Source organism: Venturia canescens, chromosome 7, assembly GCF_019457755.1.
Source record: "Venturia canescens isolate UGA chromosome 7, ASM1945775v1, whole genome shotgun sequence".
NCBI classification, from domain to species: Eukaryota; Metazoa; Arthropoda; class Insecta; order Hymenoptera; family Ichneumonidae; genus Venturia; species Venturia canescens.
In genome coordinates this window covers 5,993,637-6,009,740 of record NC_057427.1, presented here as the reverse complement: position 1 = coordinate 6,009,740, position 16,104 = coordinate 5,993,637, and the positions used below count along the sequence as shown (strand labels likewise).

The following is a 16,104-nucleotide window of genomic DNA, read 5'->3' as shown; positions in this document are numbered from 1 at the left end:
GCTGACATTCTTGCCCGTACAGTCGACATTATTTCCGTACAAAGATATACCGCGAAGTGTCAACGTGCCACGTAGCAAATAAGACGAGCACATGGGGGCGGATAAAATAGAAAGAGAGAGAGAGAGAGAAACTCGAAGAAGTTCGAGCCCTGCGCGATCTCGTGTCCTTCCGTCATTCTTACGACGTCAGGAATAAAACCGTCAGCTACTATTAAAATATTCTCCGGCTCTATATGACCTTTCGGGAGGCCGAAGGTTGGGGATTATTTCAATCGGAGAAACGTGATGGATGCGAACTTGCGGTGCATTTGTTGTTTTTTTTTTTTTTTCTTCAATTTACCGCAACTCTCCTCGATATTTCAATACGAAAGGAACGCTATGAAGTACCGATAATTGATGGATATCGAATCAGTCGAGGATTTGCCTCTACTCGAGCTTCATCCCTTAACTCGAAAATATAGGATACGGTATTTCGCAGCGAGTACACGCTGCAAATGAACATCGCGTATCAGAGAAAATTGAGGCATTTGGAGGATTGTTCGCGGAATAGTTAAGAGCGCCATCGCCCACGGAGCTGGTGTATCGCAGTTAAATAATGGGAAACGGTCAGTTTTACCGTGCGCGATTCCGAGTTTACTGACTACGAGGAAAGAGTGTAGTCGTTAACCACATTTTCTACTTTTTCGTCCCACTCGCAGCGAGAAATATGAGCAGCCGGATGTGCCAGGTGTATATTCGTATATATGTTTGTATATCAAGAGAGCCGGGGGAAAAAGGATAAAAAGGATGAGCCTGCTCTCTCGCGTTACTCTCGAGGATTTTATGAAGGCTGTAGGTTTTTCGTAGAGACAAGAAACGACCGGAAATAAGGGTGCAAAGGGATGAAATACAATAAGTGATACGAATGACACGGATGTGCTCCGAAAACAAAATGAAAGAGATATTTTCAGGCTTCGTACTGGGAGGTATCTCACGCTTGGACGACGATAACAGCGGTGTCTGAAAAATGACATTTTCCGTTTAGCCGAACAGTTTCTTTGCGCTCTCCTTGCTTCTTCGGTATTTTCTTTTGGGGGAGGTCCGCGCACGAGAACGAAAATCCGAAGTAACCGAGCCGAAGTCGTCTTGGCTCTTACGTCGACAATGGAGAGGAAATAAGAGTTATCAAAAAATACTCCCCTGCGTGCCAGAGAAGCAACAGAAAATGGGGAGGAGAGCGAGGGACGCCGGCATGCTGCGAAAGTCGGGGGAGCACATATCACGCAGAATCCTTTTCGAACTCTGTATCCACAGGTGTCCCCTTTTCCGCACGTTTTCTCCTCTGATTTCGTTCTACTTCGTAAGTTCGATATGATTCTTTTCACATTTCAATTTGATTATTATAATATCTTTTTAACACTACCCTACAAAGAATGAGTTGCGTATTATAAAAATTGTCTAACGGAGAATAAAAAAGGGAAGGGAAGTGGAATGAGAAGCAAAGTGAAAACCGTTCGTCTCGTAACCTTGCTCGATGCGTCGAATAAAGTACGAGCAACCATTCGACTTGTCGCAAGAAGCAAAACTACCGAATCGCTAAAATAGAAAAGAATTTGACTCGAGACCGTTCATGACTTTTACGATGATTGAAGTATCCTGTAAGAAATTTCGTGCCAGCATTCGCTCCAATCGATCTCGGATCGAACTCCTGCCACTCGGAACTCTCGTTGATGGTGCACTTTCACGGAATAACCTTTCGTGAAAGTGCACCATCGAGAGTGAACCATGAAAGTGAAGCGAGAAACCTCCCTCCGAGGGTTCTTCAATGCTCTCTAGGAAGTGGGGTGCGGAGGGCGGAGAGCCGAGTGGAGGAACTGTCTTTGGATTTGTTCCCGTCCCTAAACTTTCGTACCGTCAGTACCTGGATCGCAAATTGCCACGGACTCCTCTCGAAGCCTTGCTCCGACTAATGAGGCGGAATTACGAAATCGGTAACACACGTTTTATCCACGAAAGTGTGCGGAAACTTTGAGCGCCTGTCGCTATCTCCGCAGTAGCTTTCGTTCTCTCTTCCTCACCGAAGTTTCATTGGACTGTTCAATTATTAAATGTAGCGAGTAAATGAAGATGATAAATAAATGTTTTTGTGGAAATAACGATCGTTTGTAATTCGTTGAGTAATTACCTTAAATCGTTCATCCTGTGCCTTCTCATGCCCCGCGAATGGTGACCCGGTGGTGGAGCACAACGGCAATCACAGTGCATAACACAGAGCGCAACTCCCGTGGCGAGAGTAACGACGAAAGGCGCGGCCAAGAAATGCATTATTGTCTCGACCTGGGCCTCGCGATTATAATTTGCCATAACTATGCTACCGTTAACGCGACTGTAGTGGCACGGGAATTTCGCACCCTCGTAGCCAAGCTCGCGGGTAAAATTTTCACAATCGACCACCGGCGGATAGCCGCAGCCCTTGATGTTCACCATTAGTACAGCCTCGACGTCACCCGCTGATGGGGATGGTACTTTTCCCATGAGAACAGACAGACAGAGAGAGAGAGAGAGAGAGAGGGAGAGAGAAAGTGAAAAAAATCATCATCCCGAATATGTAAGATACGATTATTATCAAAGGATTCGTGGAAAATTTGAACGGTTATAACGTTCATAACTATGGAAAGAACAACGAATATAAAGAACAGGGAAAATGTAGCCGAAAAGGGAGTTCAATTCCAATGAAAAATGTAGATTAGTTAAAAAATAGTTTTCTTACATGGTCAAGTCCACGAATCCCCATCAAAGTGACACAATCACTCCACTGACGCGTATTTGAGTGAAAACAAAAGTGAAACTTCACTAACCGGGAAGAGCAGTGGTCGGTACGATCGGCGTAACGTTATTCGTCTCGTTATTTCTCTCGTACTCGGTGAAGTTGGTGTCAGGTGCGTAAGTAACGTAAATATGTGTGCAGCGATAAACGTCGCTGGTACAGCCTTCACGGCAGGAGCTCCATGTGCAATTGAAAATACCGGCAATGTCCTCGCGCCTGACAGTTGTGCATAGAACCGGTTGAGGCGAAAAATCTGCGGCTAGGGTACTGATGGCAGGATCGACGTACAAGGGCACGAGAAAAAGTAGGGCAGCAACGCCGGAAGTAACGACAAGGGCGAGGGCTGATGTTGCATAAAAATTGAACCGCTGACGGCAGGTACGCCGTGGCGGTCGGCGCCGCGAAGCGCCAAACCCTAATTCCAACAGCTTGCGACGACGTTGCTCTTGCTCCTTTATGCTCTCGTACTTGCTCTGTTGTTCGTTACTTTGCTGGCTGTTGCTCGCGTCAAGCAAAAGCTCGGAGCTGCTACCACGCATCACACTTTATCGGCTTTATCGTTTTTGCCTGCTGCCGCCGCCGCCGCCGCCACCGCTATCTTGATCACGAGCTACTTATTTCTTTCGTTATAGAATTTTCGCCCTATTCACTTGCGGCGCAATTCTATATCTCGCTGTGAGTTTCTCCAGACGGAGAAACCCGTGGAAAAATAAGGCTACGAGGAGCTCAATTGGCTTCAGCTACGAATGAACCGACGAGCAGCGAGTGCTCAGGACTTTCTGGGACTCTGGCAGGACTGTGAGTTGTTTCTCGGCTCCTTGAGCTTGTGACGGTCATCACCGAGTTTTTTGGAAATCGGAAAAGTGGACGATCTAATTGATTTGCTAGTGGGCCACGGAGGACGAATCTGGTGGCTCTGTTTTCATAGAAATTTTATCTAGGCGCTAATTATTTACAAGGTGTAAACTCTTTTTACGGTGTTTCATCAAACGCATTCGCCGTTTGAAGGATTCGCGATTTAGGTTGTTTGTTTATTTTCAGTTTGAGAACCACGACGCTCTCGGGTTTACGAGCCTCAAGGGGAATTACCGATATCGAGAATCGGCTCACCACCACAGTCGGTCACTCCGTAACCCACACCTCGAAGCTCCGACAAAGACTTTCACGAAGAGGTCCCTCGACACGCGGCGCTTTCTCATCTGGCCCGAACCCTTTTCTTATTTCGTTCTTTCGTTTATTCCCGTTTTATTTATTCCTCCTTTGATCGATCCCATTCGCGCACTTTAAGGAGACTTTATCCGGCCAGTTGAGCCAGAATATTTGGTGTATTTACAATTAATCCGTGTATTCGGAGATATTCACTTTGGCGAACGAATCACGCGATTTTATTACGGACGAAAACCATTCTTGTCCGGTTCTCTGGCGTTACTTCAATTTCATCGTTTCCCCGCTCAACTTTTCGACTTGGCTATTGGTCGCGGGGCTGACCCTTCACCCGATCGATCGTTCGATTGTAAGCTCTCGGATTTTCACGATGAGACGAACGGGCGCAACACGCGATACGGGGATTGAACGAATGAGCCATTTTTGTCAACGAATAGACAAAATTTTGGCAGCTCTCGATCGCCCTGGAGGACTTGGACAATTTTTTCATATCACGCAACGAGATCGATGCACCTTCCAGTTATTTTCATCGCCGTTCGCACTTCAATCGTCTCGATTTCATCCACTATAAAATTATTTCGTCTCCTTTCAATAATCTCATTCATTTATTTCGTTTTTTCCTTTCGGAACGATCTTTCGCTCCAGTCACGAGGATTTTTAGGCCGCTGCGCTTTCGCTCGATCCAACCAGTAACGATCATTTGTAAACGGCTGCTCGTTGGGATCGGAAATGTGTGTTCAGATCCGTAATAGCTCTATCGTTTTGGCAATAGAGCTTCGAGTGCCTCTAGTCTCGAGTTTTCCGACTTCATGACGTTTCTATGTATCGCCAGCTTTAATGCACTGTTCCAAACGATCGAACGATACACGTGGGAAAAAAAAAACGAAAGGACAGGGAGCGAGTGAATCAATTTCCGACAAATTTCGATCACGTCTTTTTCCGCACCACCTTTAATCCTTTCCTCCTGCAGATTAATGCGTGTTCCTATCGATCGAGACCGACCGTGCGTATCTTTTGATCAGATATTCTGAATTTTCTTGTTGCCTCAAAACTCCCTTTTTACGATATTATTATTAATAACGATGCTTCTATATCCATCGTCATTAGGCTGGGACCAAAAGTGAGAAGTTACGAAGACGGCCTCGTTAATCCGCACTGTCGGGCTCGAATCTCCGCTCGAAAGATCACAGGATCGTGGACTCTTTCATCAGGATAGAAGTTAAATTACAATAATTCAAGCGCTTGAGGCTAATTCCTGCGATAATAATCATTGCATTCACTGATTATTTATCGTCTTTATTTAATATTATTCGACCGTGCGAATCTCCGAATGAAAACACACTTCGATTCTTCTCGTTATTTACATCGTTAATTCGTAGGTTGTTGGTTGCTCGTTGTCGTATGCCGTAAAGTTGTAAATCTCAATCATTTCCTTCACACGGATTTTTCATAGTTTGCCGAATATCAACAGAATGAATATTATTATCTCGTAACGCTTGAATATTGCTATCCGTATTTTTAAATCTACGTGGTATTATTATTTGAATAATTGATCCCTCTCGAAGCCGGAAGCTCGCGTCCGTGACTCAGATAGACTGAGATATGAGGTGTGTTCAAAAGCCTTTCCAGTAATTAACTACTTTTATCTCATGATTTTGTGGAGGCGGGAAATGGTCTTGTCGGTTGAATGAAAGTTAATTTTTTCGAGCCGTTTTAACCGTCCGCCAATCAGGCTCTTTTGTTCGTGTCTCTCTCAATGTGCGAGTATGTGCGGTTGCAAAACTTTTGGTTAATCAGGGCTCTCTTTCTCGAGAGAGCGTTCTCCTCGACGACGGTGGAATTTTGCCAGGGGGTCACGTGGTCGTCATAGCTGGCGCGGGACGCGAGTTAAAAGGCGACTGTCGGCGCTCTCATGAATCCACCGAAGGAAACCTCGCGATAGGGCGCGGTTCTGAACGCGCCGGCGCGACCACCCACTATATTACATTCATCCATATACATGTGTATATGCGTACACGGGGCTTTCCGCCTCGAAATGCAAACGCTTTTCCGACCGGGATTCGAACGGATTTTCCAATTCGCGCACTTCTCTGCTATCTGCTCCGTTCGAAGGACCCCATACAACTTCATACGAGCTGCTTCTGTGGAGAAAGAATCCTTGTTTACGCTCGCGAATCTCGGTAGCGACCCGCTGTCACTGTGTGCCTCATTCTCTCCCTCCCTCTCGCTTCTTTGCCTTTTCTCCACCCACTTTGCCCCCTCGACCTCGCGTTCCTCTCGCGATTATCCTTCGACTCGTCATTATCATCTTTTAATTACTCTCCATAATTAAACAGATTTCCTCCTGCCCTACCCCCTTCCAAAGATCCTTCCTTTGCATTCCTCTCTTTGCATTCGTCCCAAAGTAACTAAAATTACCTGCACTCGTACGCTATATTTGAGCAGAGTTGGATTTCGATTTATGTTTTCTTCTCAAATGCTCGCTCAAGTTTTCATTTAACAAAGATCGCGCACGAGCTTGCTGCTCCTGAATTATTTGCCTTCAGCTATAATCGTCGACTTTTTTTTACGAATCACTGAGATTTCGAGCGCTATTCGTAGTCGGTTTGTAAGTTATACATATGAGGTTTCGTAAAGCCGAATTCGTCGAGACCGTGGAAAGAAGATTTTGACAACAGAGTCAAGTTTCCTTTTATGAAAAAGGGTAATAGCTCAAGATATGGATCCCACAAAAAACAGAACCGGCGTCGTGTGTCCGCTGGGAACAATGTCTTCAAACTCCCGTCACTGCTCGGCAGACAGCACTTTCTTTTCGTGATCTACCACAACTGCTGTCAAGCTTTATTGAGATATCTCGGCCCACGATACTTTCGATGTTTGTGTTCGACGTCTGAGATTCTCTGACTTTATTACCCCACTTACATGTTTACAATTCACTGGAGATTTCAACACTTAAATATGTTGCTCGAAAAATGAAAAAAATTCGTTGGAAATGCGGAAATTGAAGGAATTTTCCGTTCGATCGCGGGCGAAGGCACAACTCTCGTTTTCTCGCCTTTGAGGCAGTCGGCAGTTAAAAATGGAATACGTTTCACGGAAATTGTCGAATAGCTTTGAGCCCCTTAGGCTCAGGGGGAAAAAGAACCAACGAGAAAAACGTTCGGCGCGTAAAAAGCGATAAGACACGAAACGACGAAGAAAAAGCAAATGTGCTATTTTACTCTCCGAAGATAAAGGAATTGTGTTTCCATTTTCATCCCTCGAAAGAGAACGAGAAATCTGGCGAAAAAAATCTGGCGTAAAAAAATACAGACAACATTCCTTTCCCCTTGGATGAAAGTCTCGAAGAGTGTATTGGATCTCTCCTCGAAGTACGAACTCAATTATAGCTTGATCGGTGGATGAATTAGAGACGGCGGGCCGCGAAAGTTTTATCATCGAACGAGCGCGTTAGCGAGAGTTCCAGGAGAAATGATGGAATTTATAAGAAAAAAATATACAAATTGAGTTGAAGAAAAGTTTGACGAAAGATGTGAGCACGATACTGAAAGGCCACGAGGGAAATCGAATAACGCATATAAAGTAATGTGATTTTATTCGTGTGATCAAAAGTTTGTTCGCGTTTGAAAAATAATACAAGAAAACACATCTTCGTCGAGGGGTTTCAAGTGGGGAAGCAGAACTTTGCGCATTCGGTGAAGGGAAAAAAAGATCGATAATACGGCAAAGTTGACATCGTATCGGGGCGGTATGTACGGCCATAAAGGCAACGGACGAGTGTCTGACGAGGAAAGGTCTCCTCGCGAGACCCTCTCGACCTTCGACCTCGTCCTCACCTACTAATTTCCTTTCACACACACACACAGGTATAGATCATTCGAAGGAGATTCCCTCGCGATGAAACGGAACCGATCTGCCAGTGTCTGTGGCCAATCTATACATCGAAACAAGCTCTCGTCGCTGCTCAGGGAATATAATAACGGAACCCGCTGCCCGTGTTCCATTTGCAATATTGCGCTGTATACTAACGATGCGAGAGCTTATGCGAATCCCCACTCTTAATATTTCCTTCGACCCCGGAACATTCAATTCAACGATTAATCACTGATGCTCACGTTCTGTCTCTTTTAACGGCCTTGATCCCTGGTCGATTGATTATCCCAATAATATTCGGATACCGAGAATTTGAGCAGAGAGCGCGCTCAAGTTACGAGGACTCGCCAAAAATAATCTTTAAAACCAAAAAGAATTTTGGAACTCAATGAAACTGAGAATCGTCGTATGAATTTCTGGTTGGGTTCGAACCGATTTTTTCACATTAAGAAATGAACGAAAAAATGAACGTTTTCGTTATTTAATGAACTCGTTCCCGTATGCAAGCCTTTTGAATTTTGAAAATAATCGGAATAAAGTCGACAATGGGAGAATGCGGCGACTGCCGAGCCGGCTGTTGCTGTTTTGTTATTTTATTTTTTAGATTCTCGACGTGGTGCAGCTTGAGCAGTCTTAATTATAGAAAACGTAATTAAAAATTTGACCTCAATTTATTTACTGAAACTGTGAGAGTAACTTTCCAAGTAGTTACGTGTCCTACTGAACTCATGAAATATCTTCAAATACGCTGAAAATTTACTCGAAGACGTGCCAGCGGAATCGTGGAAACGAAAACAAATCTATTTAAAATTATTTCTCAAGTATCCTACAATCTCCTACTTCAACAACCTTGAAACACGTTTCCGAGTTAAGGTATTCCTTTCGCAAGGCCGTATTTTTTGGGCGCATAAGTATGGGGCACTCGAAATTTGGACTGATTTCGAACCTCTGAGAAGTCCCGATTATATACGCAAAGCTTCTGCTTCTGCCATTTTTCCAACTTCTATCGTTAACCTTTAGCCTGCCGGAATTTTAAAGTTAAAATCGCCCTTCAAAAGTACCCAACTTAGTGTCCGGTATCACGTATCAACTATATACAAAGTTCATATCACAAGGCGAGCCAATATATCGGCTTTCCGGTCCTCCAGAGGTTAATATCTCTTTTAAACATTCGATAATCCTTTATTTTTATCGTCACTATGAATTCCTTTTAAATGTTCGATAACCTGACCTGAAATTTCGCCAACCTCCTATTCGCATGCACTTTTACTTTACTGCAAATTAAAAAAGACGCTGCCGCGTCTCTAGATCAATTATTTGTAGAGATCGAGTTCGTAAAAGGAATAATTTAATCAGGCACGCAGGGAAATTTCGCGCCTCGAATGGCGGTGTCAGTAAAATACTCGATATATGAATCATTATGCAAAGAAATATCAATTTCGCTGCACCTTGGTCATGGAAATCGAATTCATTCTTTCAAAACTGGGATTTTTTTCCTTCGATGATTTTGAACAGTCGGCAACATAGGAAATCGTAGAATTAAAAGTACGTCTCTGTCGGTATCCCACTAAAGTGAATACGATTGAGATAACTGAATTTTGAAAATGAAATCATTCGATACCGTCCGTTTGACTGATTACAAGGAGGCTCGATCAGCCCGGTTTTCCAATCATTCTGTGCCTTCTTTCGTAATGTGAAAAAATGTTTACTCATAAAATTCGAAGCGAAACTAAATTGTTGATTGTTTTGAGGCTGGCTCCAGGCTGCTCACGAGTTATCGCCGTCCATACGAGCATGTAGTTGATGTGAAGCTCGGTGACTGATCTTCTTAAGGTAAATGAAGAGATTTCGACAGGATCCAAAATGTTTTCGATTTTCGCAGTTTGTCGAACGTTTAAATGGCAAAATCGATCAAGGTAGTTCTGTATGTACACGTACGAGCTAAACGTTTGGGCTGCGACATACAATGAAATCCCATGATTATATGGTGCTGCCGGCTACACGGTTTTGTCAAAGCTTGTACACTCTGCCTGTCCTACACAGTGGCTGCCTCATGCACGAATGGTCCACGTAAAATTAACAGTCTACCAGTCGATATCTCCGAAACCAGATGGTCAAAAATTCCCTTATTTTAAACATTAGTCCCACAATAGTACTGAATACAAGACTGGTTTTACTTTAAATAGTAAGATCCGTTTAGCGTCGGTAATGAAAAATGTAAACGAAGTGGTTCTTAACATTTCAACAAAAGTACAGAACTACCTTAACAAAAAATCAACTGTACTCAAGACGAAATTCATCAGATAAGGTCAACCTTTTTAAAATATTATAAATGTGAATTACAATCTAATCAGAGAACTTTGCCTTGTTCGTGTAACAACGAATCTACCTATCGGTGAGAATGGAAATGTAACCTCAAATATTTGGCACAAAGTGAATGAATTATGAGCTTTTTCAGAAATTGTGATTAAAACAATAGAATGAATTTAGAAAAAATAATCAACTCTAGAATGGTGGGCATCTCGATTTACTGACTTTCGAGAAAGAGAGAAAAATCCAGCGATTACTTTTTCGCGAGTCCACGATTTAGTTTCCAAGTGTTTTGAACTATTGTTTAACCGAAATTTCCGTCTGTAATCACTTATGCTTTGTATATTTAACATTAGGCTATTTGACCCGATTATGAATTGCTGAGAAATGTTATTTTGTGTGCTCTTATCATGCGACGCTACTTCTGACGAATTTATTTCACGCATATGCATTTCCGCCATAGTTGACAATTTATATAAATATTTGCTTTCCTATGAACCTGAAAATACATCATTACTCCGAACGACTATATTTTTTATTTCATTAGTTCGGTTCCATCATTTTCTCTTTTCGCAATGATTGCACGTGGACAAATAGACGTATGTTATTCGTCCAGATTTGTAGCAGTATAGTGCTGTTTTGGTAAGTGCTTTGAAATAATATGACGTTTTCACAACATATTTTGGGATGAATAACATAACCTTATTCATACGATTTCCGGACGACTAGACACAGCCTTTCTAGAGATCAACATTTGGAAAGCTACACCGGTAGGTTACAAATTTCTTTGACCACAAATAGAACACATCCTCATTCTATACGAAAAAAATGAGATTGTCAACCGAGCATCAGTACTTGACTCTAACTACCTCATCAATGATGAATTGACTTTTGATTTGACTCTGAACCGACGCTTTCGGCACGAAAAAACGTTATGAAGGGATCGTACGGAATGGTGGAACGGGAGGGCTGTCCCTGTTACCCGTTCCGTTTGTTTGACTCTGAATGCTCGTGGAATTTGGCAGGAAGTAGGCGGTACTACCATTGTACCATTGTAATCTCGAGAACGAGACGAGGATATAACTTGACATTTACGACGTACGTCCGACAAAGTATAATGTAAAAAATACGTGAACTTGAAATTACTTCTGAAATATAGTTACTATTTTTTTGTTGAAGAAACAAATTTTGAAAGTTTTCGAAAACAGTTGGAAACGCGATGGCTTCTGTAAAATGTCTGATGGCTAATGCACTTTTTTTACATCTACTTGTCTCAAAGTTCCCACGGCGACTCTAGATTCCAGGGTCATAGGAAATTGTAAAATCTTTTAGAAACGGAACCGAAAATCAGGAGAAGGCTGCAAGGACAATAATGTTGGATGTGGAAAACATACCAATTCCGTCACAATTCTTCGAAGGAACTCGTGGTGGATTTTCTTTTTTTTCCCCATTCTAATCGACTTCAATGAAGGATTCCTTTTTCCTTAGATTTTCATTTATTCACGAAATTTACATTATTCATGTTTAGCCTGTTTTCAACTTTATGCTGTTCGTTTCCGGAAATGACCAACTGTAAAGAAAATGAAATTGATTAGTTAACAAGAGTCTGTATATGTGGAATGTAAAAATAAGGTTAATTTTCCAAGTCGAGGTCAGTGAAGTGAACGAAAGGTTTGTCATCTTCTATTTTATGTCAGGACTCTAGCCAATTTTTCATCATTGTGACTTGGAATTTATTTCTCTTGCTCGGACCATATTGAAGAATCGAGGATTCAAATTACCAAAAATGGTCCAGAAACAAAAATTGCTCGAAGTGTTTCGCCCTGCTTCATTCTTCTACTGCCATGACACTGCAAATCATAAGAAAAAAACATGCGTACACATTAATAACGGTTTTTGGATGTTTATCAAATTCATTCAAATTATTTTGAAATTTTTTCAGTACACGTTGGGTAATTGCATCAATGTTAATCAGACCCGAAAGATGATATCATCACGTCAATTAATATTTTGAAAGAGAATTGCATCCAGTCTTTTGTAACCCGATTTTTTGTCGAAGATTCTCACCTGTGTCTCAGTTTGTGAAGTGTTTTCCTCGGGACCAGTCGTCTTCGTGGACCTCGGAGGATACTGAAAGAGAGAAAAATAAAAGTATGGTATTAGTCGCAATCGTCTTTCCGTTAATTTCGTAGAATTTCTTTTCTTTTAATAATCAGTTCACGTTGGGAATTGACATCAATGTTAATCAGACCCGAAAGATGATATCATCATGGTAAAAAACGTGGAAATATTCAAAGTGAACGTTTTTCTCATAAAAACATTTACAATTGGAAAATAATTGTTGCAAATAAAATGCGCGTTACCTTTTCGAAGCTTCATAGACCGTTTCGGTTGCTCATCAGTAACTTGGCATCGACGTTTTCATAACGACTCCTTTTATTCGGTTCTGTAAAGATAAAAAACCGCAACTTCGTATGATTTTCAAAAATACTCTGTCAGAATGGAGCGCGACGGTGAAGATAACTTACCCTGAATATAGTGTCCGGAAAGGTTTCAACGACCAAACGCCCGAATCTGTAAACACATAGAGAATTGTTAAAGTTGATGTTCGAGTTTCACGAATAAAGTATAAGGAGGAATCGATTGTTATTCGAATGAATAGTTGAGTCGATTTACGTCGACACAATAGACTTGTGAAACGGTAGCGTCTAATTCGGACATGTTACAAATGACAAAAGAAAAAATTATTGAAAATACGCGATTCCGGATCGTTTGATTGTTAACCCTTGACTGAAGTCATATTTTGATCTGTCCTTGAAATTTTCATCATGCCTAAACAGTGTAGAGTTCAGACAAATCGATTTATAAAAAGAAACGCCGAAAATATAATATTATCGGAAATGGAAGGAATAAATCGAATAAATCATCGGTGCAGGGTCAACAATTCATCGAGTAAGGGACACACGAGAAGTGGTTCGTTTCTAATTTAATTCGTCTATTTTTTCATACCGCATGTTCATTGAGTCGAGGGTCTTCTTGTTGAACTGTTAAAATAAATTAACGGCTACGAATTATCTACGCTCCAAAACCGTAAATGGCCTCCAGATATTCTGCATGATCAGCAATTTGTTTTTTTTTTCGATCTGTTTATTACTAATGAAAAATGGGCAAAATGATTCGAAGTGATGAGTTAAGCTTTAAAATTCATTGACGATTTCAATGCTGACTAATTATTATTTCCCACAGAAAGTGAATGACTTCGGAGAATCGAATTTCGTTTTTCGCTCATTAAATTTCCGTGGTATTTTTACATGTTTTCTTCTTAGTAAAATCGCTTAAATATCGAGTGATATAATTCAATGCATACATGAATATGTAGAAGTTTAAACATATCGTCGGTCACGAGACAGTCCAGATTTAAAAACAATATCGAACCTAGACAACCTTTTTGCTAAACGATCGCGGCGAAATATTTTGGTTTCGTAGGTAACGTTTGGCAGGCTCTGGACTGTCATAAAACGTAAACGAACGACGATTATAATCGATTATTGATTTTGTAAATCAGAATAAACCTGCCTTAAGTTAATAATTGTAAACAGTGGTTTGTTCTTTCTTTTCAACTTTTTTATTATTTAAAAACGGTAGCGATTCAAAGTATAGGTCCGGGAATACGGAGAAGACTGCAGTTTTTCACAAATTTTGCCATCAGTTAAGGATGTATTGGCTTCATGATTTCGTCGATCTCTTACGAAATTCAATCGCGTTATTACTTCATTTTTCTCTGCTTATAACGCCCGTACATCCTTAATATTCATTCCAATGAAATGGCGGCTGCATCTCGACGCCGATTTCTCAACGCTTCTCTTTCGTATTCCCTAACGAATTTTTATCACCCCCCCAAACACAATGTTTATAACTTAAGTAACATTTTTGACGAATCTACTCACCTTTGACAAGAGGATTCATTGACTAGTGGATTCTTTCAAGTAAGTAAGCCTATCTCGTCATTGTTGTCTGTTTCTTTTCCCTTCTTTTCTTTCTCTCCCTTGCATCGTTAATGATAATCACGATTGAAAATGCTAAGATCGTAAGTGGATGGACGAATCATTGTGAAACGAAGATGGATGAAAAGTATTTCATTTGTCGTTGTGCCATTTGATGAACCAAAAAGTTTTAATGATCAGACTGAATTTATACTATTACTCGACATTACAACTAAGCTAATTGAGTAATAAAATGTGGGGGATTTATAAATTCCACGAGTAAACGGAATTGCAAAAACTTGAATTCGAAACCGCAATGTCCAATGCGAATTGAATGAATAAAAAATGGTAATTCGTACTTTCGAGATAAAAAAAAAAAAAAAAAAATGTTTTCAAGAATTCATTATCACTAAAAAACCCAAAACCATTTCTGAAGAACTGCATTTTTTAAAAAATGGAAACAGCGTTGCCTCTCATTTAAATTTTCATCATGTTCAAATGTTGAGGATAAAATGAGAAGGTTAGAAAAAAACATTATAGAATATTTTAGACAAAAAATAGAAGAATAAAAAAGGGTGGCTGAATAAAAAATATATTGTAATATTTCTACTCTATTCTAAATGCTGATAAGTTATTGGCAAATGCAGAGAGTGAGTTTGAAAATTCAGTTTCTCGAATTAATAAGAATTATGTTCTCTCCCAGTTATGAAAAATGATGAGATCATCGACATGCAGAAATAAACTTTTGCAAAATTGACCAAAATAATATTGCTGAATAGCCATAAGTGATAATTGAACTTTTTTTTTGCATATCGTGATTGCTGAATTCTCGAGCCTACAATTTTTTTTTTTCAATGCTAGTGCAATATGGTGGAAGATAAATTGACTAGAAACTCGATTATCGTCAAGAAGTCGAGTTCAAGCAATATGACAACAAAACTTACGTACATTTACATCAAATTTTTCTCTGCGTTTAGTGCTTGAATTATCATGTTGAATTCTAAATTGTTTCGAGCCTTAAACACATTGAAATTCGATTGATGAATGAAATACGTTGGGAAAATTTTGAGTATTTGTACGTGATTTTCAATCAATAATACTGCATTTTGCTTAACAAATAAGAATTAAATTCATCAACGAAATATGATTTGAACGGTTTGAATTTGTGTTCGAAGGTTTGTTTTCGTTCAGACAAAACTGTTTTGTTATTGACATAAACATTCTCAAATTTCGTTGAAAATGATGTTTCAAAGTATGCTTTCTGAAATGTACAAAATAGTCTTTTCTCATAAACGGTGCACGATGTGTCGATCATGGAAATTGTGGTTCGTAGGCCCGATCGAGTCAGTTAATGTTCGCAGGGCAGCACCCCGATAAGAGTGAATTCTTATGGGTCGATTGTTCGATCTGAGATCATCAAACCGACCTTGTAGTGCTAAATATAAAAAATTACTGGACGGTTTCCTCAGCCGGAAATTCCACTAATTTTCCAGTTCAAACATTGAAAATTGGAATATTTGAAAATGTCAATATCGACGTTAAACCAACAATATTTCCCTCCCTCCCGTCCCAAGCAATCAAACAGGTTTTTATTCAGCTCTTTTGCTTCCACTGGAAAGAAAAGTGTAGTAAAAATTTTATAAAGAAAATATTTCGTTCACAGGAATTATTCTCAGTAGATAATGGTTGTTGTATAGCGAATGAGAGAAAAAAATTGAAGTACAACGTATTAAAAATAAGTTGAATAGAAGTGCCTAAAATTTGATTTCTCGTGATCGGAAATCAGTTTCTGGTGCATAAAAGTAATTCGTTGTCAAATTATTGAGCCTCGGAAGGCTGAATATTGTTCTAGAGTTCAGAGACGGGGGCTGAGGGTCAAGGGGAATCGGACTGTTCCTGGGTTGTCAACGTGTTTCATGATGTCGCTGAAAAATGCGTAAATTCTTCTTGTACTTGAGTGGTCAGAAG

At 40.4% G+C, this 16,104-nt stretch overlaps 1 protein-coding gene across 5 annotated transcripts in view; it reads right to left on the bottom strand.

Annotated features, from left to right (window-relative positions):
- Teh1 (tipE homolog 1) overlaps positions 1 to 5,846 on the bottom strand; it is a 304,821-nt gene extending 298,975 nt beyond the window's left edge. For 3 of the 5 annotated variants that reach the window (XM_043423465.1, XM_043423464.1, XM_043423460.1), the window contains exons 1-2: positions 2,838 to 5,846; positions 2,165 to 2,504 (exon numbers count right to left, since the gene is read on the bottom strand). In XM_043423465.1, coding sequence (XP_043279400.1) covers positions 2,165 to 2,504; positions 2,838 to 3,345 — 848 coding nt within the window. In that variant the 5' untranslated portion in view covers positions 3,346 to 5,846. The remainder of the gene's footprint in view (positions 1 to 2,164; positions 2,505 to 2,837) is intronic. The other 2 variants (XM_043423461.1, XM_043423463.1) reach the window with 2 other exon arrangements.
- Between the last annotated feature and the right edge of the window lie 10,258 nt (positions 5,847 to 16,104).